General features: G+C 43.1%; 1 protein-coding gene across 10 annotated transcripts in view; it reads left to right on the top strand.

Annotated features, from left to right (window-relative positions):
* Positions 1 to 27,427, top strand: part of TPK1 (thiamin pyrophosphokinase 1) — a 227,149-nt gene that overhangs the window by 25,477 nt on the left and 174,245 nt on the right. For 9 of the 10 annotated variants that reach the window (XR_013390279.1, XM_077916547.1, XM_077916549.1 and 6 more), the window contains one exon: positions 15,113 to 15,187. The exons of the other annotated variant lie outside the window; for it this stretch is intronic. Coding sequence is in view for 8 of the 9 variants with exons in the window: in XM_077916547.1 (XP_077772673.1) it covers positions 15,113 to 15,187 (75 nt within the window). In the remaining variant the exon portion in view is untranslated. The remainder of the gene's footprint in view (positions 1 to 15,112; positions 15,188 to 27,427) is intronic. 10 annotated transcript variants of the gene reach the window in all.

Here is a 27,427-nt window from a genome sequence, read left to right as displayed (position 1 = left end):
TTCATTATTGTCCCTTTCACATGGAAAGAAGTGGTCACTTTTGTTAACTTTGGACTCTCTCCGTGGTCCTCACTTAAAGTCTGGGGATTTGGAGCTGTCCCGTGGTTTCTCCAGCAGCTGGTATTCAGAAATATTGCTGCCTCCAGCCGTTGAGGCAGAGCAGAGGCCTTGTGGCGCATAGCCATTGAGGGCCCTTTTCTCCTCCATGAATTTGCCCCGTCCTCTTTTAAAGGCCATCACTGCCTCCTTAGAGAGCAAAGGCCGTAGTTTATCTAGGTGCTGTGTGAAGAACTCCTTTCTCTGATCTGTCCTCAATCTCCCAACATTCTGCCTCATGGGATGTCCACAAGTTTTAGTATTCCTCCCTCTAGAGAGGAGAAAACTTTTCTGTAATCACGTCCTCCATGCCATTCATAATTTTATAGACTTCTATCATGTCATCCCTTACTTGCCTTTTCTTTAAATGAAGAAGTCCCCATCGCTGCAGCCTTTCCTCACAGGAAAGTCGCTCCACCCTGGGATCGTTTTGGTGGCCCTTTTCTGAACTTTTCCCAACTACCAGAACTGCACACAGTACTCCGAATGTGTTTGCACCATAGATTTGTATAATGGCATTATGATATTGGCAGTTTTATTTTAAAATTGTTTTCTTATGAAGTTGGCTAGAGCATGTGCTGATAATGCCAAGGTTGAAGGTTCGATCCCTGCATGGCACAGCTGAATATTCCTGCAATTCAGGGGTTGGACTAGATGATCCTCAGGCTCCCTTCCAATTCTATGATCCCTACCATGGATTTTGCCTTTTTCGCAGCTGCTGCATGCTGGGTTGACATCTGCATCCAGCTATCTGCTATGACCTCAAGGTCCTGCTTCTGGTCCATCACCTCTAGTTCAGACTCCATGAGTGCACACATGAAATTTACTTATTTTGCTCCAACATGCATCACTTTACACTTGTGTACATTGAATTGCATTTGCCATTTTGCTGCCCATGAATTCATGGAGACTTTAATTTTATGCCAAGAGCGATTCCTTCACCTTGCAAAATAGAAAAAGGAAGCTCCACTCTTAAACCATGCACACCTGCATATTGGAGCGTTTCAGTCACAGCCTTTATTTTTCACATACAAGAAACCTAAGGTTATTGTGGGAACTGCAAAGTGCCTCCCTGTGTGGTGCTGTTTTAGTTCATTCTCAAACTTTATTTCTCAGAGAACTGTAAATAACATAATATTTTTCAACAAAAACATAGGAATCATGATGAGTTGGAAACTGTGCCAGGAAGCAGATAATGTTGTTTTTTGGTTACCCTTTAGCGTGTGCTAGAGCTGCTATCATCTTCTCTGGCAACTATCAAGGAGCTAGCTAGAAGCAACAGAGACAGTAAACAAAGGATGTTGGAGGAAAATCACCCCCTATGGGAGATTGTTTTAAAGTCACTGGGAAGTGCTGCCTTCAAAAGACATCTCCAGCTCCTCCTAGATTGCCTGTGGGAGTGGAAACTTCGCTTTGGAAGCACTTGCGCAACTGTCATTTCTTGCTATAATGTTTATAACTAATGTTCAGCTGCATGCATCTCTTTTCTCATGCATCATCACATACACTCACAGTTTCTTTTTACCAGTCAAAAGACCACTGTTTATTTTTTTATCCTAACCTATGGCACCAGAATAGCTGACGTAGGCAGCAGGATCCAACGAGCTGAGTAAAGACATACCCAAGTACCTGGGATTTTGAGCTTCCATGACATAGCACAAGTCCAGTTTCAGAGAATTGTTTGCCATCTGGCATTAAGAGTTTGATTCCTGAGAAACATAAGCCCTTAAAGCTTTTGTACATGTGGAACTAGTTGTATAACTCTGGATTCTGGCTATACATCATGATAAAAGGTAAAGGTAAAGGACCCCTGACAGTTACGTCCAGTTGCAAATGACTCTGGGGTTGCAGCGCTCATCTTGCTTTACAGGCCGTTTGTCCGCAGACAGTTTTCCCGGGTCATGTGACCAGCATGACTAAGCCGCTTCTGGCGCAGCGGAACACCAAAAGCAGAGCAGCGCACGGAAACGGTGTTTACCTTGCCACCACAGCAGTACCTATTTATCTACTTGCACTGGCGTGCTTTTGAACTGCTAGGTGGGCAGGAGCAGGGACAGAGCAACAGGAGCTCACCTGTCGCATGGATTCGAACCGCCGACCTTCTGATCGGCAAGCCCAAGAGGCTCAGTGGTTTAGACCACAGCGCCACCTGCATCCTGCATTAAGATTACTTAATCATGACCTGCAGAGTATCTGGCTCAAAGAGATTTGCACGTGCAGGAACGGGGAGGGACCACGGCTGCTTGACATGTCTGCTTTCGCCTTGCATGCAAAAGGTGCCTGGCTGAATCTGTGGCATTTCCAGCTAACAAGGATCAGGTGTTGGGAGGAAGTCTGCCTGGGACTGGGGAGCCACCGGCAGGCAGAGGAGCCACCTTGGCTCAGAGACCTGGGATGATGCAGGCTCTGGAAATGTGAGAGCTGCCACGTGTCCTTGCCCTTCCTGGCTCATTAGAAAGGCCAGCGCCTCCTTCAAACAAGGCAGAGTTCCAGCATGCCTAAAGGCATCTATCTGTATTTTAAAATATTTGTTTTTATAATGTTTTGTAATAGCTTTGAACAATTATCTTTTATATGTTCTGTGTTTTATTCATGTTCATTTTAATTTTTTTGAACCATCTTGAGGTGGAATATAAATATTATAAAGCTAATACTAATAAATAACTTATTCATGCACAGGGATTTCTCTTCATAAGACCATAAGACAAGCCTGCTAGGTCAGGTCAGCGGTCCATCCAATTCCTGGAATAGCCAGGCTACCTTCCTGGTGAGGTAACGGGCCATTAAGGAAACAAAGGAAGTGGATCTGTGCTAGAAAACCATGCTATGAAGCCCTCCATCGTAGGCTCTGGTTGTAAATATGTGCAAATAAGCCATCTATCCTGAAGATACCAGTCTCTGCTCTTCCTCATTTCAAAGGAAACACGAACCCTGGGAAAGCACCTGGAACCCCTGGAATCTCGTACCACTCAGAGAATAGGTGGCGCGCAACAGTGTTTTATTTTGTAAAAGTGGTTCTGGAAGGGAGAGACACCAGGCTGATGGAGACAGTTCTCCTATTAAAGGCTCTTACATGTGAGATGCTCTTGCAGAGAGTGGGGGGAAATAGCTCAGGCTGGCATTGGTCAGCCTTGTCCACCTTGTATTGAACAAGTGGTCTGCTGATATTTGAAGACAGAAAAATATTTGGGATAATTTGTAGTGTCTGAAGTAGTCAGGGTAGTGAAGTAGTGGAGGTGCTCTGATCCATGGAGACACAAAATTAACAGGATTATATTTGATTTACACAGCTTAATGCATTATGATCATAATTCTACTTGAAACTTCTTCACCTTGTATATGAGGGAAATACCTTGCTGCTTTGGCATCATTTCTTAGGACGACTCACATATTGTATTGAGCAATTCTGATTCTTTGTAATCCATAGCTGTCCCATTTAGTATAAGAAAATGATTAAAATTATGATTTAAACAGATCTGGAATTCATGACCATTATATCTGCAGTGGGTATCTGAGAAAATGGAAATGTTTCAGGTTCCTATATTTGTTTTTATTATACTAGCATTTGGTGCCAAATTAGGCATTTAAATCACTTTTTTAATGCTGAAATAGCTAGATTTTTGAGAGAAAGTGAGATAATTGGATTAAATGATTCATCTGTGCATCTGCAAGATCGCAGTTAGCAGTTTAGCTGATCTCTTGCGGAATTACAGATTTATTTGTTTAAAACAAAAAGGTCGGGATTTTTTTCCTGGAGAGTATAATATTTGGTTATTAGGCTGTTTGCTACTCTGATGAAGAAGAAATTAGAAACAATCATTTTGTTTTAATTTTTTGCTCTCATCTGCCCCCTCCATATCATTTCTACCTTTTTTTGGCCAAAGTGGTTGAAACTGTAGGCAGAGTAGCCCCGAAAAAGTGAAAAAGGCCCCCTAAGTTGTAGGCAAATAGATATAGGGGGATATGTACAGGGCACATTAATAATTTAATGTTTGTTTTCTTTAAAATGGAAATGCCTGTAACTTTTTTTATTTGGGGGCAGACACTACAGCTCTGAAGAGGGTAAAACAGGAATCACAACCGCCGATAGTGTTTTCTGGGCATTTGGTTTGAAAATTGTAGACATGAGAGAAGTTCTCCTGGGTAAGAAACCTGCCAGTTTGCAGAAAAAAATGACCTTGGGGCTTTTAAAAGTTGATTTTTTGAGGGAGGGAGAATTAAAAGGGATTTGATTTCTGGGTCAAGGCGTTCCCTCCGATTACAAGATGTCAGTCAAAATGGAGCTCTTTCTGGTTCTTCTCATCTCCCTTCCCTGGCACCTTCCTTCTGCCATGATAGGGAGACGAGAAGAACGAGAAGGAGCTCAATTTTTCTCTTGCAAAATTGAGGGTGTTGGTAAATGAATCTCCTCTTATTGTAACTAGCCTTGACTGTTGAGAAGAATTTCCCTATCTGATCATAGCATGATCTTAAGCCAGAGAGGTAAGTTTAAGCTTTTCAGGGTTGTTCCATCTCTCTCCCCTCCCCCCATTTATGAGACGCATGGGGACATCATTTGCCTGAAGTGCAGATCTGCAGTAATTTTGGGGTGCCAGGATCCCTGAGGTGCCACAGAGCAGTTTAGGAGTCCCTGTTTTCCGCATGCAGCTTTGTCAGGGTACCACTTTGCCTCAGGCAAGGCAGCCCAGCTCAGGTCAGGATTCATCTGAATCCAAATCTCCATCAACAGCAATGAAGCATTGGCTAGTTCTTTCATCTGATTTTAGCTTTTTTTGTTGGACAAGTTAATATGAACTCAGCCGAATAAATAAGCAAAAGTATTTGGAGTATGTGGTCTTAAGTGTCAGATGAGGAATTTATAGCCAAAAGGAACACTTTTCACTGAAGGATGATGAACAACAAAGACACTGACAGTATTAAGTGCCAGAGTTTCTCTTTCCCTCATTGATTTTTATTGTGTTTATTGTTTGGCTCCCAGGCATATGTATTTTCATTTTCCATTAGTACAACCAATACTCTCTCTGGAGAGTTGAGCTGACATAAGTAGCACCCATTTCATTAAAAATGGCTCCCTCTTCACATAACACAGCCTGTGATTATTAAAAAATAAAAGTTAAAAAAGGAAGCTGACATTTGTTATTAGGCCTCAGAGCTATTAAGTTTTAAATGCCATTTGTTTTTTCTTTTCATTAAATAGGCTTTTCATTTTTAAATCCTTGGCTCAAGTTTTTCTCAGTGATGCTTTTTCTTCATGGCTTTTTTTGGGGGGGGTGGCGTGTGTGTAGATTTAATATAAGTTTATTTTTACTTTCCACACACACACACACACACACACACACACTTAATCAAATGTGAAATTTTCCAACAGCAGTCTCAAGTGAACTTTTGTTACTCCTCAAACCTCAGGTTGTATCTGGGGAGAGACGAGGGGGAGAGATTGGGAGCAGCCGTTGGCCCATCTCTCCCTCTTTCTTTGTTGCTGGGGGTGCCGGATACTCACCCCCCGTGGCACTGTTAGTCAAACCTTGGTTCTCAAACGGCTCCGTTTTCAAATGTTTTGGCTTCCGAATGCTGAAAACCTGGAAGTACCAGTAAATCATCCATTTTTTGGAACCCGAACATCCGACACGGCTTCCATTTTGAATTTCCCTATTGAATTGAGGCTTCCGCTTTCAGTTTTTGGTTGCCGAATGTTTCGGAAGTCGAACGGTCTTCTGGAGTGGATTACTTTCAAAAACTGAGGTTCCACTGTAACTGGGATCTGGATAATGTTGCTATTTAAAGTTAACTTTGTACCTGCAGGGAATTGCCCCCCCCTCCACTGCCCCCACCCTGGGGAAACATTTAGCAATGCAATTCTCCACTTTCCTTTTGAAGTGGTATGTTCCATAAGCAACTTTGCCGCCTCTGGGTGCAAGGCAGTCTTGGAATGGTGGAGCTTTAGGGAATAGGAGCCAAATATCAGCGAATGTGCCAAGCCACTCTGAGATCCCTGAAGAAAATGATGAATTGTTAAATTAAACAAGAAGTATGTTTGTTTGTTTATTTATTGTTGTGGGATGAGTGTTCAGACCCCTGGGCTCTCTCACTTGTGGGGTGCCTCAGGGTTCAGTCCTCTCTCCCATGCCTTTTAAAATCTATATGAAGCTGCTGGGAGAGATCATCGGGGGTTTGACTGGGTGTTCATCAGTATGCGGATGATACCCAGCTCTACCTCTCTTTCAAATCTGAACCAGTGAAGGTCCTGTTTGAGTTTCTGGAGGCAGTTGGAGGATGGATGGCGGCTAACAGATTGAGGTTGAAGTACTGAACAGAACAGAAGTACTGTTTTGGGGGGGACAGGGGCTGGACAGGTGTGGAGGACTCCCTGGTCCTGAAAAGGGTAAGCCTGGGAATCATTTTGGACTCACAGTTGTCCATGGAGGCACAGGTCAATTCTGTGTCCAGGGCACCTGTCTACCAGCTCCATCTGCTACACAGGCTGAGACCCTCCCTGCCCACAGACTGTCTTGCCAGAGTGGTACATGCTCTAGTTACCTCCCTCTTGGACTACTGCAATGCGCTGTACGTGGAGCTACCTTTGAAGGAAACTGCAGCTAATCCAGAATGCAGCAGATAGACGGGTGTCTGGGAGTGGCCACTGGGACTATTTTACACCAGTCCTGAAAGACCTACATTGGCTCCCAGTAGGTTTCCGAGCACAATTCAAAGTGCCGGTGTTGACCTTTAAATCCCTAAATGGCCTCAGCTCAGTATACCTGAAGGAGCATCTCCACCTCCATCGTTCAGCCTGGATACTGAGGTCCAGCTCCGAGGACCTTCTGGTGGTTCCCTCCCTGCGAGAAGTGAGGTTACAGGGAACCAGGCAGAGGGCCTTCTTGGTAGTGGTGCCACGTAGAATCCCTCCCATCAGATGTCAAGGAAGTAAACAATTATCTGACATTTAGAAGCCATCTGAAGCCAGCCCTGTTTAGGGAAGTTTTTAACATTTAATGTTTTATTGTGCTTTAATTCTGTTGGGAGCCACCCAAAGTGGCTGGGGATACGAAGGCAGATGGGCGGGGTATAAATAACAACCTCCTCCTCCTCCTCCTCCTCCTCCTCCTCCTCCTCTTCTTCTTCTTCTTCTTCTTCTTCTTCTTCTTCTTCTTCTTCTTCTTCTATAAAACACCTGATAAACCATAAATAGATATGCCTTAGTGCTCTTCAGATGTTTGGTACCTTTGGTCATACTGGTCCCATAACTATTGGGAACTCCTCCTGCTAGTCCATATGCTAGATCAGAGCTTTCCAAACTCTGTGTCTGGACACATGTTGGTGTGTCGGCTGCAGTGTGCAGGTGTCCTCCTGGGGCTGCAAAGGTGTTAGTTTAACTTCTGGTTTACTAGTAAAACTGAATTACTGCATCACAAAATGATGCATGTCTAAAAAGTGTGTCATCGACATGAAAATTTGGAAAGCTCTGCTCTAATACTTGACTCCATTCATTAACCATGCAGACAACCTCTTGGCCCTGGTGGTATCTTTCTTGATCTGCATTACAGGCAGTGACCATTTTGCATGCATCCAATTGATGTGCGACACCAACGCGTGGGTCCTTTTGGACCCAGAAGAGAGCAGAATGGGGTCAGAATGAGTCAGGCTTATGTGCTCTCCACTGGAAGAGAACCCCATGCAAAATAGTTGCCACATGTATACATGCTAGCTGAGCTTCTAATGTAGTGGTTTTAAACAACTCCCAAGCAATTTGGATAGGTTTGATTGTCTTGATTTTGCCTTTCAACTTCCTTTTTACCAATCCCCTCAATTTTGGGAAAGTTTCTTCATTTGAAGACAAATATGGCTGTGTCAGATTTTCCTGCCAACTTTACATATTTGCCTGCTTTTTTCCAAGATGACTTTACCATAAGATCTCAATGTCTGGAACAATTTGCTTCTTTGACAACTAGTCTTAGAACAGTTCATAATTCTTCAAGGTTAAGACTTCTGACATTGGCTCACAAGTAATTAAACCATTTGTGTAGAATATACTTTTTTGTATAATTTTGTTGTAAACTTACCACCAGGATACATAATCTGAAGAGTGGCCAATGTGTTTTAGCCTTTTCTTTAAAACTTTTTAAAAAATAATAATTCAACCACTCCATCTAAATTTAAACAGAATCTTGAAATGGACTTTTCTTAAACTTCTGCAAACTTATGCCTGTCATCTTGCCTTTAGCCATTATTTCCTCTCTCCCCAAAGAGTTGCAACTTATGCGGAAAATACAACAGCACTCAGAAAATTTCCCCTGCTTTGTCCCCATTATGCTGAACAACTCTGGGTGTTCTATGAATATTTACATCATTATTAATGTTTCATGTATTGTCCCTTACGGTAAGGGTCTTACCACAGATGCGTATTTAGTCTATATGGATCTTTAAAGCATGTTCAAAGGCAATATATATGTGCATGTATTTAATTCCATCATCTTTTCTGAAATGCAGGGTAAAATTAAATAATTCATTATCTCATGTTTCCTCTTATAAAAATAGTTTCAGAGGTACTATACCTTCTGTGACTTACTTTGCAATGTATTTTGTAGACAGAATTCCCCACCCTCCAGTGAATTGAAACAAAATTAAAACTTCAGGGAAGGCTATGTCTACTTGTCTTTAATGGAATAATGCATTGCAAGCTTTAAAAAAAGACAGCTTGTGAAGTGCTAAAATAATGTCCCTTTACTCACGTGTAAATTCAGTGGCAAAGCAACTCCAATCACATTCACAAATGCACACACATCAGTCAACAGGGAGCAGTGTTTGATTGTTCACCTGAAGAGCAAGAATGTCTTTACCACTCCCAATGATCCCACAAAAGTTAGGAATTAGGTGGAGGAAGTAAGAAAAGAATACTCATTTCAAAAAAGAGGATTTTTTCAAATCTAGCAAAATTCTGTATTAAAGGCTTAACAACTAGAAATCACAGTATCAGAATAAAATTACCATTAACTCTCAGAATACTTTCCAGTTTGCAACACTTTGTCCTACTCCAACATGACCAAGAAATAGAATGCTGGACAGGATTTGGCAGGCAAAATCAGGCCTGACACTGAGACGACTCCTCCCTTTCCTAGTTTTCTGGACTATTAGGAGTCCTCCTTAGGTTGTAGGTGGGAGCTAAGAATGAAATTCTCAGGATTATTGGGGGGGTGGGGGATGGATCGTTCCAAAAAGCATACCCACAGCCATTAAAACAGGCTTGCAGGCCATGCAGAATGACTACGCACCTGGGAATAGTTGTGGGAAGTAAGGCACCATTACAGTAGGGGGAAAATGCTTCAGAGTAAACACATCTAGGATAGCACCATAAAACCTTGTGCAGTACCTGTGGGCAATGATTGTGTGAAGGGGCTGTTGAGAATGTGCCAGCTGGCTCTCCCTCAGATGCCAGTGCATCTTGCCCCCCAGTTAACACTTCATTGGCATCCGTCATGCTTAGACTAATGCAGATCAGCTAGGGTTATGGCCAGGGCCTGAACACCAGCATCTGGCACAGAGATTTCCAAACTTTTCATGTCGGTGACGCACTTGAACCAACCCCTTTCCAGCCCCAGGAGGTGCATGGGGAGCGTTGTGCAGCACACCTACACATGACAGCTGATACACCAATGTGTCATGACACACAGTTTGGAAAACTCTGTTTTAGAGGCAAGAAGGCCTCTTTTGGAAAGTCTTCTCCAAGACTCCAAATGAGAACAAAAGGGAATACAGACTTTGGCAAAAGAAATGCAGGCAGAGGCACACGTTGCAAAAAGGAGAATAGATTATTTAAATACATTAAGAGCAGGAGACTGACCAGAGAGGGGGTTGGACCTTTGAATGACAAGGGAGTCGAAAGTGTGCTGAAGGAGAATAAGTAGACTGTGAAGCTCAATGAATTCTTTGCATCTGTCTTCACAGTGGAATATGCATGGTAGATCCCAGTCTCTGAATGGGATTTGTGATGAGCTGTCTAGAACTTTCTGGTTGCTGGGATTCTTACAAATAAGTTTTGATTAAGTGCACTTTGATTAGCTACACACCCTTGCTCTGTAAACAGAAGCACATAGATGGTTAAGGCTTCACAGGTTCTCTAACATTACATAAGGGGCAACTGAAGGGACAAAAATACTTTTAAAATGAGAGGGTATATTGAAATACAGTGGTACCTTGGGTTACATACGCTTCAGGTTACAGACTCCGCTAACCCAGAAATAGTGCTTCAGGTTAAGAACTTTGCTTCAGGATGAGAACAGAAATTGTGCTCCGGCGGCGCGGCAGCAGCGGGAGGCCCCATTAGCTAAAGTGGTGCTTCAGGTTAAGAACAGTTTCAGGTTAAGAACAGACCTCCAGAACAAATTAAGTACTTAACCTGAGGTACCACTGTATGCCATTGTTGAGGGAAGTCTCTCTCTCTCTCTCTGTGTGTGTGTGTGTGTGTGTGTGTGTGTGTGGCATTTGTGTGGCATGTGTAGCCAAAATGTAAAAGAGAAAGCCTCATTTTAGATTTTATATCTGTTCCCCTTGCACTTGAGATTTATTATTGCCTCCTCATGCTGCAAATGACTGGATCTGCTCGGTCGGCAAAAGCTGCAAGTAAAGCACATCATAAAAATGAAGCAAAAATGCACTTAAAACAGTAAGAAGTTACCCGAGGGAACAACTCTTTCCCTGTATACCTCAGCAATTGTTGAGGTCAGAGATACGTTATCTCAGAAGAATTTCACATACCTGAAATTTCAAGAACTGATTTTGTGTTATATTGTTGAGCGACTCAAAAAGAATTTATTGTTGTTGAGTGTGGGTGTTTGGTAGTCCTTCAGCTGCAGAACGTAAGCAGAAGTAACTGAGCTGGGAATACCTGGAAGCCAGGCTGTTTAATGTGCTTTATCCTTTCCCTCTTGGCTCTCCTTTCCCAATTCCCTATTACTCCAGGGCAGGCTCAGGGCTGATGTTCCATTTCCTGAGCCATGGGTGAGAGATCAGTAGGCCCACATACTTATCTTTCCTGTGAATTTCTCCTGCCTCCCCTCTTTCAAACGTTGGTATAAGCCTAACCACGATTAGCATTGGTTTTGGTGCAGAGATGAAATGTTAAACGTGCTTGATGTGGAAAGGGAAAAGAAAGGAAGAATTCACCTGGGAAAGAGAATGGAGCACATAGTCCTCTCAGGGTGTACCTCATTTCTTAACCTTGATTTTTTAAAACATGAAAACTTACTTCTACACCTGATGTTAGGATATAATCATGTCTCTCCTCTTCTCCTGAGATAAACTGCCAATAACTATATAATCAATGATAATAATAGCCTTCCATCCCAGCAACCATCTTGCTTTTCTCTGGACTTCGTAATCACCATTTTTCATCATTCAGATGTGGTATCATCAGTGTTTCATACAAGGTACCTGTATTCCCTACTTGGCTAAAAATACCTTGACTATGCATCTGATATTTGCATTTGCCCTCTTTGTGGCCATGTGACAGAGACCACTTATAGTTATGACAGTCAGGTTGTGTATCCACAGCAGTGACCAGAGGAGGAATGACTACAGGGAGGAGCGCAGAGAGAAGAAATGCCATGGTCCACCTGTAGTAGCACAACCGGATGCCTTTATCTGCCCCACCTGCAACAAAACTTGTCTCTACAGCCTTCTGGATTCCTGAGGGAAGGACTGTTGCCAGCAATTCACACCTAACATCTTTTCAAACCACCAGGATCTCACCTCCTATGTGACAGGGGAAAATAGTGGTGAAATAGAGACTGATTTACCAGAGACAGGACTACAAATAGGGACTATCTGATGGAAATGGGAACAACTGGAATGTATGCTAAGATGATGGCCTGAGGCACTGAAGAACAAGAAGAAATTTTTATACAACACCTTGGGGTAATTCGGAAATGCAAAGTCCCATTACGTGCATTCCCTATTAAAACTAAGTGTTGTATTTACTCTGTGGAATTGAAGCATGAAATATCAAGTATCCATTTGGTATATTGCATTCTCTGACTTCTTTTTGTAATGTAGATACTGTTATGCACTCCCACTTCCCAGAGCACAGGGATGTTTCGGGGCAGGACTATCTGAGAAAACACTGGAGACCTTTTTGTATTATTTGCTTCATTTACAGCTATACAAGAAGACCGTAAAAGAAGGTAAACAGCCTCCCTGGTTACTCCTCTGATTTCAGCTAGATTTCTGCCCCTCTTGCTGGGGTTCTGAACAAGATTTTAGAATGGCTTTGCAAAAGTAAAACACACACCTGAAATCTTCTATCAACATGACATTTAGATGAAAGCAGGCGGCTTATGTAGTGCCAAGCAGCCAATTTGCGAATATACCATGGCTGGGGTATAACATGAGCCGTGTTCAGTTCTGAGTTATTTCTGGGAATTGCCTCGTGTGGGGAGGGGATGCTGTGTAAGGTGGAGGCGGGTCCATATTTAAGTGCTCTTGGTCTCATGGAACCAGTTTTGTAATTCTTCAGATCCAGGCTGATGGTTGGTAACTTACAGTGCAATCCTGTGTGTGCTACTCAAAAGTAAATTCCACTGTGTTTGGTGGGGCTCACTCCCTATTAATCATCACCATCAAACTTTATTACAGTTGCAGACCAGCATAAGATAAAAATTAAGCACATAAGACTTAATAAGGAAAGGGATAAAAGTTAAAAGTGATTATAACTCACATAAAATTAAAACAGATAGAAACAAAAGACAAGCGGTTAAATGCGACTCTGAGTCCTGATTTGTGGCACAAACCATCCTTCGACAGATGTCCATCATGGCAGCGCAAAATCTAGCAGCAGAGGATGTGATATCTAGGTTTGCAGCTTGGAGTAGTAGGGAGTTATAGAGTTGTTCTGTACGTCTTGGGAATTTGTGTAGTATAGGCAAGATGAACCTAGCTCGTAGATCTGTATAGTATTGGCAGTGAAAAAAGGCATGTTCCGTTGTTTCCACTCGCCCAGAGTCATATGGACATTTCTTCTTCTCGTAAGGAGTCTTCCTAAAACAGCCTTCCTGGGTGGCTGAAGGGAGGCCAGAGGGAAAGCCCGTCGCTGTTTGGGAATTTCCAGGTTGCCTATATATGGCATCTGGGAGATGAGGTATTTTCTGGTTACCCTGATTAAGAATTTTGGGGACCTGGCTAGATCTGCCTGGCATTCTGTGTCTTCTGCGTTCTGTTTAATGGTTGTTCTAGCTTGTTCACACCCCATGTCAAGTAGAATCTGTGGGGTGGAGCCTAGAGTTGTTACGTTGATCGCTGCATGTTTCCATGTCATTTGGAAATCATCCTTAAGAGTTAAGGGATCAAGGCCACACAGGAGGAAGGATAGTCTCAGCCAATAATTAAGTGTGGGAAGCCATACTCTGGCCTCAATTCTTAGGAACCCAGTTTCAAGACGTATGGTAGCATTGGAGACGTGTTTAGGCACTTGTAGGGCTGGTCTCAAAACATTCAATTGAACCAGTTCTAAGGTAAAGGTAAAGGGACCCCTGACCATTAGGTCCAGTCGCGGACGACTCTGGGGTTGCGACGCTCATCTCGCTTTATTGGCCAGCATGACTAAGCCGCTTCTGACGAACCAGAGCAGCGCACGGAAACGCCGTTTATCTTCCTGCCGGAGTGGTACCTATTTATCTACTTGCACTTTGATGTGCTTTTGAACTGCTAGGAGCTGGTACCGAACACCGGGAGCTCACCCCATTACGGGGATTTGAACCGCCAACCTTCCGATCGACAAGCCCTAGGCTTTGCGGTTTAACCCACAGCGCCACCCGTGTCCCTTGTAGTACCAGTTCTAGTGGTGTGCAATAGGCAGAGGGACCTTGTTGAGCACCATATAAAAGCTGTACCATCTATTTGGCTTCTAACAGTTTGATGGCTGCAGGTATATTATTTATTTATACATACATACATACCTACCTGCCCATCTGGCTGGGTCTCTCCAGCCACTCTGATGTCTGCTCCCTACTAAGTGCATTGTGCAATCCTGTGCACTTAAGTTGTAGTAAATCCCATTGAACCTGGTGGGACTTCTCAATAAACATGCATTGAAGTAGTTTGTTCTTTCTTTCTTTCTTTCTTTCTTTCTTTCTCTCTCTCTCTCTCTCTCTCTCTCTCTCTCTCTCTCTCTTATGTCCTTCCCTTTCCTCCATAGAGCTCAGAGTACAGTTTGCATCTCACAGCAATCCTATGAGGTAGGTTTGGCTGAGAGAAAGAGATAGTTAGTTACTTGCCCAGGGTCACTTGGTGAGCTTTCTAGCTGAGCAGGGCTTTGAACCAGAGTTCCCCCAGTGGCACAGTGTACTTGCGTAGCCAATAGGTGCTGATACCTGTACTGGGTTCATCATACCCACCTACCTTTCCTTGGGGTTTGGTTTGTAGCAAGATGCCACCATTGAAAATATCCCACTGTATCCTGGAACAATGCTACTTTGGGTCATTGCAAGAAATCTAAAATGGCTCACTGCATATCATTGCGCTGTTGCTTTCTCTAGATGATAGCGAACCTTCTGGTTGGGGGTAACGGATGCCAGGGGCTACCCAGAGGGACACTTTATTGGAGGGACCTTCAAATCTGGAGTCAGTCCTGTCCCCAAAGCTAAATCTGGCACTGCAGCACACCGCCCAATTTCACTGTAAATCTAGTAATTTGAAAGCTCTTATCATTTACCCTTTATATGATGAACACTGGTCTTCTGCACGTTGTATTAATGGAAGTACAATGGATCCCTGTTTTAGTTTTAGACTGAATGTCAGTAGATTACTAAAATGTACCCATGAAGCTTTTTACCCTGCTTTAAAGTGAGCATAGATACTTACATACACACAAATAGATGAAACTTAAAGCAAAGTGGTCCTCTTCAAAATATACACAATAATGCTGCAGCTTTTCTAGGTTTCTGGCTGTACAGTATATTAGCTAGAAATGGGTTGTAGGAGAATACCAAGTAGTGCAGGGAATTAACAATACAATCTTTTCTTGCAGGAAACCTGAAGATTTGCCTTCTGATTCTGAACCAGCCTTTCAACAAAGGTCATTTTCATCATCTGTGGAACAGAGGTAATAATAACTTTACACATCTCTCCACTTGCTTATACGCTGCCGGGCTTGAGGTACTTTCTGCCCACCATTTCCCATACAGCAGTTTCCATTAGCAATATCACATGTTCAGGGTCTGGTGTGAATCCAGGTCCTAGACCTCACTGAGGTGGGAAATCTCTTTTCTGGGATGTATTTTTTTTCAGGGTGTAGAGGGAGTTCACGTGATGGAATGGCTCTTCATTCAAAAGAAAGGATCTGCACAGATAACATGAGGAGCATGTCAGAAAGGAGGCTCGGCCAGAGCGCTTCTCCCCATCATCTGGTTTTCCATGGTGAGGAAAGCACTCCGTTATGTGACCCTACACTCTGAAGTGGTATCACTCTGACAAGAACTAGGCCAGATAAATATTTCCCTTGTCGCCCTGTGTAGCAAGTGAGCTGATTATGCAAATTCGGCATTTCTTATTCCAGTGGGTTCTTTATGGACTGATAAGTTACAAATGCACTTATGTGATAAAAAGATTCTCAGGAGCTTTTGATTGCTAGTTTTGTAATAAACGATAGTGGATCAATGTTCCATTTATAATTTAGGGAATATGTGTTTCTGAAAGGTCACCAGCAAACTCTGCTGGTTTAATTACAATAGAAAAGAGAGCTTGTAATCTTTATCATCAACACTAGGAGCTGGTTTCTCCCCCAATTCCCTGTTGGAGATCTGTATGATTTGAATAAGCAATGTAGAGCTCAGAGTCTTTGGAGATATATAAGTCATGGGATGCTTGAAGCTATTTCCTCTTTCCATGTGAAAATCAATGCTTGGTAGGAATTCTTGCCTTCAAGAATTCTTACAATATTTCAGAGCTGAGCCCAGAACCTATTTCTAGCAGTCATTTATTGAGTTTCCAATATCAGGACAAAATTGAGAGTGGGGCACAGCAGGATTTTCAGTGAGATTAAAAAAGAAGTTGGCTTGTTGCAAGATCCGTTTATCAGAGCTGTTTATGAGAGCTGTTACAGGCTGCAGACACTGCATTTACTTAAGAAGATGCCCTGTGGAACTTAGTGGGGCTTACTTTTGAGTAAATGTGTATGATCAGGAAGCATCCCATTCAAATTTTGCCTTAGCCATGAACTCACTAGGTCAGGGTTGGCTCCATGGAGATCTGCGGCTGAGAACCTGCCCCGGCTCCTTATATATCTCTATTACAGAAGCCTGGCCCTCTGAGCTGGGCAGCTGGTTTTCCCTGTCACAGACTCCCTCAGAAGGTGGTGGACCCTCCTTCCTTGGGGAGGTTTGAAGCAGAAGTTGGATGGCCATCTGTCATGGATGCTTTAGCTGAGATTCCTGCATTTCAGGGGGGTGGACTAGATGAGCCTCAGGGTCCCTTCCAACTCTGTGATTCCATGATTCTATGCATATTGAAGAATATGAGTAATATAATGCATAACTTGGCCCAGAATGAACAAGGGATTGCAGTTCAAGACAATTCAGAAGCACAATGTTTTTTGTTTGTTATTACATTTCTATCCCACTTTCCTCCAAGGAGCTCTAGGGACACTTGTGGCTTTCACTCTCCCCACGTTATCCTCGCAACAGCATGGAGGGGGGTCCCCTGGTGAGCTTCCTGGCTTTGGCCTCCCAATTTCTAGTACAACACGTGATGACTCTCTTGTTAATTAGCCTCTGTTGCATTTTAATGTGTTGTTGAGGGTATAGTTAGCTCTTATTCTCAGATTTTTCTGGGGGTTTGATAGGCGTTTTGTAGAGTTCTCTGAAAGTGGCTGTGGTGGTGAGTTGAAAAACAAGGGGCATCTAGTGGATCCCAAAGAGGCTGTAATAAGTGACATGTCATCTCCATCATATGCTAACCATGGCTATGTCCGCACTTGGCCTGTTTGAGTCATATTACACACAGCAGTCTAAGGACAGGCTGTTTGTTTAATTAGTCTTCTGTATTATTTTAAAATGAGGAAAAATGAATAATTAATCATTCCCTTTCTGGTGTTTTGAAGTGCTGACCCCTGCTGATCCTTAGTTCATCGTAACAACTGCAGCAGAGAATTGCTTTGAAGTGTTTGAGAAAGGGGCTAATGAATGATTGCAAGTAGAATTTTTTTAAAAGGAAGACCATTGCGGTACTTTTTACTGCTGAAGTGGGACACACATCCTGTGAAGGACTTGCACTGTTGTCAGGACTGGTCGTTGTCGTCTTCAGATCACCACACAAACGCTTCTTGTTCTTTTATGAAACTTTATATTGTGTATTAACAAAACAATCTTATAAACGGTTCTTAACTATTATTCCTCAGAGTCACTTCTTTCAGATACCTTCTGAGCTCTGCTTCTCCATGACCAGCCACTCTCAAAATGGCAAAGGCACCATTGTTCCTTTCGCTTTCCCGCTCTTTTTCCTACCCTCCTGGCTAGAGCTGGCTTGTCTCTCCCCTCCTCCAAATCTGAGCTAGAACTGAACCCTGGCCTTTCCTGGGAACAGCCGGTCCCTCCCTCTTGTTCCTGTTAGAATCACTGCTCTCCTTCCCCCATTGGGGAAAACATTCTCCCTCTGGGAAACTGGAAACTTCTAACTCTAACTCTTCCCTGACAATTGTTAAAAATGCTTTTGCTGTATGGAAGTGTTTGAGAGCAGCCTGTATTCTGCTGCCACCAAGTTTTATTGAAGTGACTGCTGTTGGAGGGATATTGAGAGGCATCCGTATAAAAACTTGAGACAAATAGAGAATAGAGAAAAATCAGCATACCAACAACAACGGATGCCTTCATCTGAGGATCACAGGGTAGTTTACAATATAAAAACACGAAAATACATAACATAGAGACAAACAAATTTAGAAGGCCATAGATCAGGGGTCAGCAACCTTTTTCAACTGTGGCCCCCTGCTGAAAAAGTTTGCTGACCCCTGCTCAAAAGTTCAAAATTTCTATCAAGAACATCAAGGGGGGAATGGAACATCAGAGAAGCGTTCATGATGCGGACGCTTCTGGCCCATACCCAAAAGCAACCCCACTTGGAGTGCATTGCAGGGATACAATACTGAGGTTACCAACGCATGACTTAGAGTGGAGAAGTGATCCCTGCGCAGGAGCGGCTGCAGCTGAAGCTGATGAAAGGCACTTCTGTGTTTCAAGGGACAACAGTAGCTCATGGAGCACCACCAAACTATGTACAGTGGTACCTCGGGTTACAGACGCTTCAGGTTGCAGACACCGCTGACCCAGAAATAGTACCTCGGGTTAAGAACTTTGCTTCAGGTTGAGAACAGAAATCGTGCTCCGGTGGCGCGGCAGCAGCGGGAGGCCCCATTAGCTAAAGTGGTACCTCAGGTTAAGAACAGTTTCAGGTTAAGAACGGACCTCCGGAACGAATTAAGTACTTAACCCGAGGTACCACTGCACCTGCCCCTCTGAGGGAGGGCGGTCCCATCCAGGACAGGCAACTAGCCTGCTTCCCAGAGCTGAGAACCACGCACCCACTTAGAGGCAGATTTGCAAACTTTGGATTGAGCTAACCATAGTTGGCAAAAATGCTGATGCTTACAGTTGAGGTGGACAAAGGTCCACTGCTATCTATTTTACTTTTACTTTTGCAAATTCCAATTCTTTAATTGCATCTTGAAGCACTTTGTTTCCATAGCCAAAATGTCTGGCGGGTCTTCTGTAGTCACTGGAGCCTATGTGAGATAGACTGCATACTTTCAGATGTTCATTTATTCCTGACCTTGAGAAAAGCACAAAATACCTGCATTTATACCACCACAGCTTGTAGTATAGTGGTTTTATCTGTATCTTTAATAGCTTTTTTGATCATGGATTGCTATTTTATGGCTTTTTTCCTATGCTGTCAACACCAGACTTTTAAGAGGTTTGATTGTTTTATAGCTTTGGTTCTAATAAATGAAGAACTTAATCACGGAATGTTTAAGTAGGCCATAATAGCTGCAACTTTATTGAGCTTATTGATTGATGTAGAACCTTTAGTTTCTGTGCTCCCTCAAGGAAACCTCTCATTAGCGGCTTCTTTTTGTGTTTTTTTTACTCAAGACAGCTGACCACTGCATGTGGAAAGCCTGGTTGCACCAGACACAGTTCCTCCGGTGCTGCTGAACTGGAAAAGGAAGGTCGGACTTTCCCCTTCCTGCTTGGTTCAGCTGCTGACAGGAACACCCATAGGCAATGTAAGGTGCATTTTTGAGCATTCCAATAATATACCAAAGACTTAGCTAAGTAGTAGACATGGGAGGAGGGGAAAGAGCAATGAATGATGAGTCCAACAAAGGGGACGCCGTGGGGAAGGTTACAGCTTGTGAAGAGAGCTTAGCCATGAGTCTGCTTTGGACAACACGCCTAGCTCAGCACGGCGTGGCAGCAGAATGGACCAGGGAAGAGCAAAGGACCCCACATTTGCACAGTCTCACTAAGTCAAGGTTTGGTTTTGCATGCTGGACAAGCCAAGCCAGTGAGGTGAGTAGGGATGCACAGGGGTTTCCTACTGGAGCCAGCAAGACAACTGACAAGTGTGAGAGAGTCTCAGACGCATCCCAATTTCTGTAATTGGGATAATATAAGAAGCTGAACCATTGTGAGAAAGCGTAGTTCTGTTCCTAAGACCTGACCAAAGTTTGGGTGGTGCTGTGGAGGCAGTAACAGCTGGGTTCTCCCACAGTTGCGGCAAGGAACCCACCCATTTTTCTGGGAGTGGTCAAGAAATAATACTCCCCTGCCACCCTTTTAAGTTTAAGAGAATTAAGTGTGCCTGCAAATTCAGTCTGGAAAAATGCTCCAGGTATCAGAAGTTTGAAAAATACTGATCTAGACTTTGGTATGCTAATGTCTTCAGCCCCGTTGACCTTTTCCTTGGAAAGCGGGGAGCAAAAACGGCTCGGCAGGAGACATTAAATAGCTTTTTTTGGTAGTGACTTTTGTAGCAGATTCCCCCATCCCACTTTCTTCTTGAAAAACTCCAGCTTTCCAAATCTCTTTAATTTTATTGTCTTCTTTGTAGAACTGAAAGAGTGAGGCTTTGCCTGTATTTTATCCAGCACTTTTATAGTACCCTGACACTCCTAGCTTTCACCTTCTGAAATCTTTCCTAGCAGAGGGAGGGGCAGGAGCTAGAGCTGGATAAAGTGTTGAACTGCGTTTGGCAATTTGGCTGACACAGTTCATCATCTCAAACATGTTCATTGCAAATCCTGCTCTCCCCACTCTGGTAATTTAAATTACAACGCATAATTAACTTGAGGAATTCACTACCACAGAAACGAGGAGATGGCAAATAATTTAGATGGTTTTAAAGAAAGGATTAGACAAGTTCATGGACGAGAGGTCTATCAACAGCTATTAGCCATAATAGCTAATTGGAACTTCCATGCATGCTCGGTGGCCACAAAACTGATTTACTTTTGAGGAAAGAAACTGAAAGTTGGGTGAGAAGAGGAATGGAATGGAGCATCCTTGACGAGAGTATGGAACAGCAACGCTCCACATTGCAACACTTCGTTGCAGGTCCCACTTGTATACTTCTGAATACCAAATCTTGGGGGCATAAAGCATAGTATGACCTTCATGCCCTACTTACAAACTTCCCTAGAGACACCTGACTTGAGACTCTTGGAAACAGAATATTTGAGTAGCTGAACCTTTGTTTGATTCAGTTAGGCAGGTCTTCTCTTCTTATGCAAATATAGTATGTTTTCTTTGTCATATGGTGTTGTATTGTGTGGTGTTGTCAAAGTTTACGAAAATGACCTATCTTTCTACATCCTTAAATCACAGCTCATATGTTGCACCTGCAGTTTTGTTACCATTGTCAAGCTACTCCTCTTTAGTTGACTTGCATATACAGGTGTTCTGATCATGGGAGAAACTTTGACTAACTGACTTAATCTCATGCAAACACCAGCCACTTTGATTGTGGGAGAGTGTATTCATGTAGAACCGCCACATAAAATCATAGAATTGTCGAGTTGGAAGGGACCCTGAGGGTCATCTAGTCCAGCCCCTTGCAATGCAGGAATCTCAACTCAAGCATCCGTGACAGATGAACATCCAACCTCTGCTTAACCCCCCCCCCCACGGAAAGAGAGCTCACCTCCTCCTGCAGGACTCTGTTTCACTCCTGAACGACTCCTACTCTCAGAAAGTTCTCGCTAATATTTAGTTGGAATTACATTTCTTGCAACTTGAAATCATTGATTCGTGTCCTACCCTCCATAGCAGGAGAAAACAAGCTTGTTTCCTGTTCCATGTAACAGCCTTTCAGATATCTGAAGAGGGCTATCATATCTCCTTTCAGTGTTCTCTTTTCCAGGCTAAACATACCCAGCTCCTTCAACTGTTCCTCATAAGGCTTAATTTCCAGACCCTTGATTATTGTGGTCACCCTCCTCTGCACACATTCCATCTTGTGAACATCCTTCTTATATTGTGGTGTCCAGAATTGAACACAGTATTCCAACTGTGGTCTGACTAAGGCAGAATGGAGTGGTACTTTTACTTCCCTTGATCTGGACACTAGACTTCCGTTGATAAAGCTTGTGGTCTACTAAGACCCCGAGATCCTTTTCACATGTACTTCTGGTAAGCCAGCTGTTCTCCATCTTATATTTGTGTAACTGATTCTTCCTGCCTGAGTGCAGAACCTTATATTTGTCCATACTGAAATTAGATGGTTTTAAAGAAAGGATTAGACAAGTTCAAGTTCATTTTGTTAGATTTGACCCAGTTCTCCAATCTGATTCATCTTGAATCCCGATTCAAGGCTTACCTGTGTAAATTGAACATAACATCTTATTGATCCAGCATGGGGCTAACTATTTGGGTGGTGGTAGAGAGCTTTATAGTGACAACTATCATACAATATACAGTTACAGACTGGGCCCCAAGTTAGTCTTCAGTTGAGCCTAGTGTGGAGCCAAGTTGGTGCTGAGTAGATATGTCAGGGTGGCAGAAAAGCTTCTTTCCACAAGATCTAAAGTATTCTTTGTTCGCCACATGACAGTCACTTGCTTACAAAAGAAGGTGAGATAGGCAGCCCTTGTATGTGCTTTCCATTTGGCATGGAAATAGTAACAACAGGAGTTTCTGCCTTTTCCAGATCTTCTGGGGTTGCCTGTGATATTTCAGTTAACTGTATTTCACACTATGGTTCCTGCTGTCTCCATTAACTTGGCACTTTCCAGCAGGCATATTCATCCTTCCAGCAAAACATTTGTACGATAAAGTATCCAACTATAAAAGTATTTTGCGGGGGGGGGGGGGTGATATTTAACTTTTTGGCAAGTACAACAGAGCCGGTCCATATAAATATTGTCTGTCAGGAGAAAGAACTTGGAAATGTTTCACATATTGGAAGTTATTTCCTGGAAGTTGTTTACAAAAATAAAAATCCATTTTAAAACAATTACAATTTAAATCAAACATACTTTTCAGTTGGAAAAAGGCGGAGTTATCTGGTAAAATACCCCTTTGTTTGTTATCTTGACATGACTTGGCTTTAAAAGATGGAACGTTAGAGCACTTAAAAATGAGCTGACAGTTTTGCATTTCCCTTTATGAAGTGCAACTCTTCAAAGGTGTACAGAGAGAAAAAATGGAACTTTCTTAAAGTTGGACAGACTCTCACGCGCAAACTACACATTCCCCCTCTGCTTCTCCCAGGCAAATTAGAGTTGGGAGGGAGCAATTTATAGCAAAGAAGCCTTGGGAGGAAAGTGCTTATGTCTTCCCTTGCCCAGCTTCTCACCACCTGCCCTTCAGCCATAACACATTCCAAACCTGCATTTTCATTGCATGTACAGGGCTCCAGCCTGTAACCAAGAGAAAGGTCGTGTGGAGAGGACACACTGCAAGAAGAAGCCAGCAAAGAGATGAAGGGTGGAGTGCTCGCCGCCTTCTCGGAGTTTATCCCACCCAGTTCCATTTAACACAGAAGAAACAGCAGCCAGTTTTCAAAGATAAAAGCCTAGGCTAGAACTTGTAGTTCCACCTCTAAAGGCATCATTTTCCAGGATTCAGATGGGACAGGCTGGCATGTTTTTGGTGTAGGCATTCCAGCTTTGGGGCACAGGGATTTCATTAGATTTTCCACAGCCAGAAGTCAGACTCTGAGGACTAAACCTCATGCTGGGAATTCACCTAATAAGAAACTACTAGGTTAAAGGTAAAGGACCCCTGGACGGTTATGTCCAGTCAAAGGCGACTATGGGGTTGCGGCACTCATCTCGTTTTCAGGCCTAGGGAGCCGGTGTTTGTCCACAGACAGCTTTCTGGGTCATGTGGCCAGCAGGACTAGACCACTTCTGGCGCAACAGAACACCGTGACGGAAACCAGAGTGCACGGAAATGCCGTTTACCTTCCTGCTGCAGCAGTACCTATTTATCTACTTGCACTGGCGTGCTTTTGAACTGCTAGGTTGGCAGGAGCTGGGACAGAGCAACGGGAGCTCACCCCGTCACGGGGATTCAAACTGGCGACCTTCTGAACAGCAAGCCCCAAGAGGCTCAGTGGTTTAGACCACAGCGCCACCCGCTCTCTAATAAACTTGCCTTTACCTTAATAAACTATTATGGACTTTGGAACTGAGTCAGAGTTCTTTTCCATTCTGGGGTTCCAGATCTTGTTGCCTGTTAACTGAGTAAAGTTTCCTGTACCAAGCATCTCATCCGGTGAAGTGGATAGAAGGCCTTGTACTGGTGAAGCTTTAACATTGTTCTGCCTCATTGTTTTTATTAATCTTAGGCAAATTTCTCTTATCTAGATGGACAACATATTTTATCTTTTTCAGTTATGACATTTCTAAACTGAAAGATCTGGCTGTGAGTGGGTCACCATTTTTCAGCCATCTAGTTTTTGAAATATAAGCCAATATGTCTGCCCCTTTTTCATAGCTTACTTAAAAACAAATGGGCAAATATATAGAATGCCGTTTCTGCTTTATTCTTACTGTCTGTGCAGAAAAAAGGCATAAAGATGTATTTTCCCTTTTATCTGCTCAACCTGACATCAAACCTAAGTATGTTCTCATTAGTGTTCAGCTGTCATGTGCAGAAGATGAACTTATAAACTTCATTCTGTGCATACAGACAGTAATGATTTCAGCAGCATTCCTCATTCACAGGAGCTTGGCAACACATTTGCATCCCAGGCACATCACTAAAAGAGGAACAAGCATTTTAAAAGCACCAATGCAGAAAGTGGGTCTGTGTGTCCATTCAGATCACAGAATTTTTGTTTTCCTGTTACAGGCTCATATTTTTATTTTACAAAAATGAGACTTGTGCCACTTTCCTTGATGTGAAAAGTTCCTTCCACTGATGTTTGTTTCTTTGTAATGAGAGAAAGCGAGCTCTGCAGAGTATTTTCATAATCTATCCTCATTTATAAATATGCAAGCAGAGCAATTCAGGCTTTGGGCTGCTTGTCCATCATCGTATCATCCGAGGGGAGCACCATGAACCTCCTTAGCAGCATGATGCCAGCAAGGTAGCATCTCATTTACCCAAACTCCAACTCTCTCTCCCTGCCCCCCAAGCTGTGACATGTGGGAGCTTTGGTAGGGGAGGGGGGTACCCTTGCAAGAACCAAAAGCCAGTGTCCCCCTTTTCCATTGTTAACTATGTTAGGATAATCCAAGGAAATTGGAATTCTGAAGGCTGGTTGGGATTACTTGTGTGTCACAAATACCACTACCTTATGCAAGGAAGTAAGCAGCATTCAGCAGTAGATCTGTGACCCCTTAGGTCAGCATGAAGATCCCAGTTCAGCTGCTTCCATTTATTTCAGGACAAGCAACTAACCATAGCACCCCATCTTTCTCACTTCTGCCTGCCTTTCTCACTCATGAATCTTGTTCACCTACAACTTTTGCAAGTTGTGAACCCTCAATATTTGCATGTGAACTTTCCCCCTTCCTGTTTTGTTTCCCACAGTTCTGCTGGACTCCTACAGCACAACCCTCAGTACTCCATATAGGGCAAAAATTCTACCTATCTTTATCTCTATGTTATGATGAACTGTATTAAACTCATGGTCAAGGCAACGTGGCCTATGTTTTTGCCTTATGTTGAACTAAACACCTTTACCATTCTGTAATGTTGCATATTTAATACTCAGTGTTGATTATGTAATATATTTAATATTTAATATATTTAATATTTCTCCCTGTATAATAAATATGTAAGAATGACATGACACAACTCCCACTGGTGGATTTGTAGTGTCTCATCACAATCCTGAATTTGCATGATAGGGAAGCAAAAGTCAAGGCATGTTGCACCAACGGCAGTGACTATAGCATGAGAGCTAGAAGGGAGAGCTACTGAGAGGGAAGAAGTGGTAACTTAAAACAGCAGAAGTTTGAGTAAAGCATGGTTGGAGTGAAACCAAGAAGAAAAGGCCAGTTTAAAACCTCAATAGAAGTTTGAGTCAACAGGGACAGTAACTTTAGTGTTAATCAATTGCCTCCAGTAAAGATTCCCAGAGTCAATTCCCAACTCTGAGAACCCATGTGAAAGGTATGGGTTCATATGTATGTGAACATATAAGCAGATTTGGTGACAGAAGGTGCTGTGCTTGCCCCCCCCCCCATCCCATCCCACCCACAGACCAGCATAGTGATCCTTCTGGAATTTGTCCATGGAAGCAACTTTCCAGTCAAAAATATTTGATTTCACTGTTTTTATTTGTTTAAGGTATTGACCAAAGTCCCAAAAGTGCATTAAAGAATGATGTTTAAAACTTTCATCAAAGCGTCTTATGAATTTGTATGAAGTTGGTGTTTAAAGGAACCCCCATTTGTGGATTGGTAGATAAAATAATTCATTTCAAGAAGATATAAGCATCTTCATAAATCTAATATGCAAAATGCTTATATACATTTTCATGCAGTGTTGGAATCTGTTTTGATTCATAAACTTAAAGCTGATGCAGAGCTACCATCATGCTAAGATACGAGTGTCTCTAAAGAGAACTGTAGATTTCTTACTGATATGGGTCACTGAGCACTATATAAGTTTATGTTTATGCTTCAACAAAGTTTGTGGATATTTGGGGGGCGTTTAGAGGCCACCTGCTTGTTGCACTGGTGTGTGAACCTGTACAGCTGTCTATTCTTCATGTTGCCTCCTTATTGAAGCACAGTTTGTTAAGCCAGAAATCAGGAATGGCCGCTTACCCGATACAGAGGTGGGCAGCAGTTGCGACCTGGTGCGGCGCTTCCCCCTCCTTTAGAAGCCACGCCATGTGCCTGCCTGGTCCCCACCAATCTGTGGCAGCCTTGCACTTGAGGAGGCTTTACTCTGATCTGCTCCAAGAGAACAAAAGGGAGCCAGTGCTGCTCTCGGCCCCAGAGCATCACCCACCCAGCCCACCCTCTCATCTTGTTTTCTTGCGGAATAACCTTTTCTTTCCAGGCACGCGGGCATTGCTATGGCCATACAATGGTTGCCGTCTTCAGGGCTGGGAAGGGATTTCCCCTGCTCTGCAGGTTTAGCCTTCCCCATGGCAATTGTCACAACTTTGGCGGTTTAGGCTTTGGGAGGAATCCTTTAGTCTAACATCTGAAGAAGGGGTGAAGTGGTGACTCACCTGCTTCCTGCAGCAGTGACAACAGGGTCATGAGGGGAGTCTCTGTCCTCAAGCACACAGTGGGGGGGGGGGCATAGAGCTCCCCGCACCGATGCGGTGAGGGACCAGCTGTGTTTTGCATTGGTCCCATCTTCCCTAACTGACCCTGTCATGCCTCAGGCCCTCACCAGGGGGCTGAGAGGGATACGTGCCCAGTGCCTGTGCCAAGGCTTACCTGCATCTGAATTCAATAAAGTTGTGGCCAGTTTAACCCCAAATATATGTTGTTGTGCCTTGTAGTTCTATAAATCATTTAATGTGTCAGCACGAATAGAAGTTATTAATATTGCAGTTGTTGTATAAGGGATTATTATTATTGTGACAGGAATGTAATTGAGACTAATAAAATTTTGGAATGCAGAAATAAAGATTATTTCTGCCTGATTACTCAGAGATCATGGATAATCAAGCATGTAGCTTATATGCAAGCCTGGCTTTCCGTGCAACTCTTTCATAGATGACACCAGAATTGCCTTCTGATCCAGCCTCCCCTCAAGACATGGATTGTTTGTGAATGAAATGCTTCCCAGAGCACACACTTCCATGTTTCAGTCTGTTAACCAGAGGATACTTTGAATGAGTTAAATAACCTCTTTGCTTATAGTCTATCTTA

This window comes from Podarcis muralis, chromosome 12, assembly GCF_964188315.1.
Source record: "Podarcis muralis chromosome 12, rPodMur119.hap1.1, whole genome shotgun sequence".
NCBI classification, from domain to species: domain Eukaryota; kingdom Metazoa; phylum Chordata; class Lepidosauria; order Squamata; family Lacertidae; genus Podarcis; species Podarcis muralis.
Note: the sequence above shows the minus strand (reverse complement) of the source record. Positions and strands in the feature narration are given on the sequence as shown.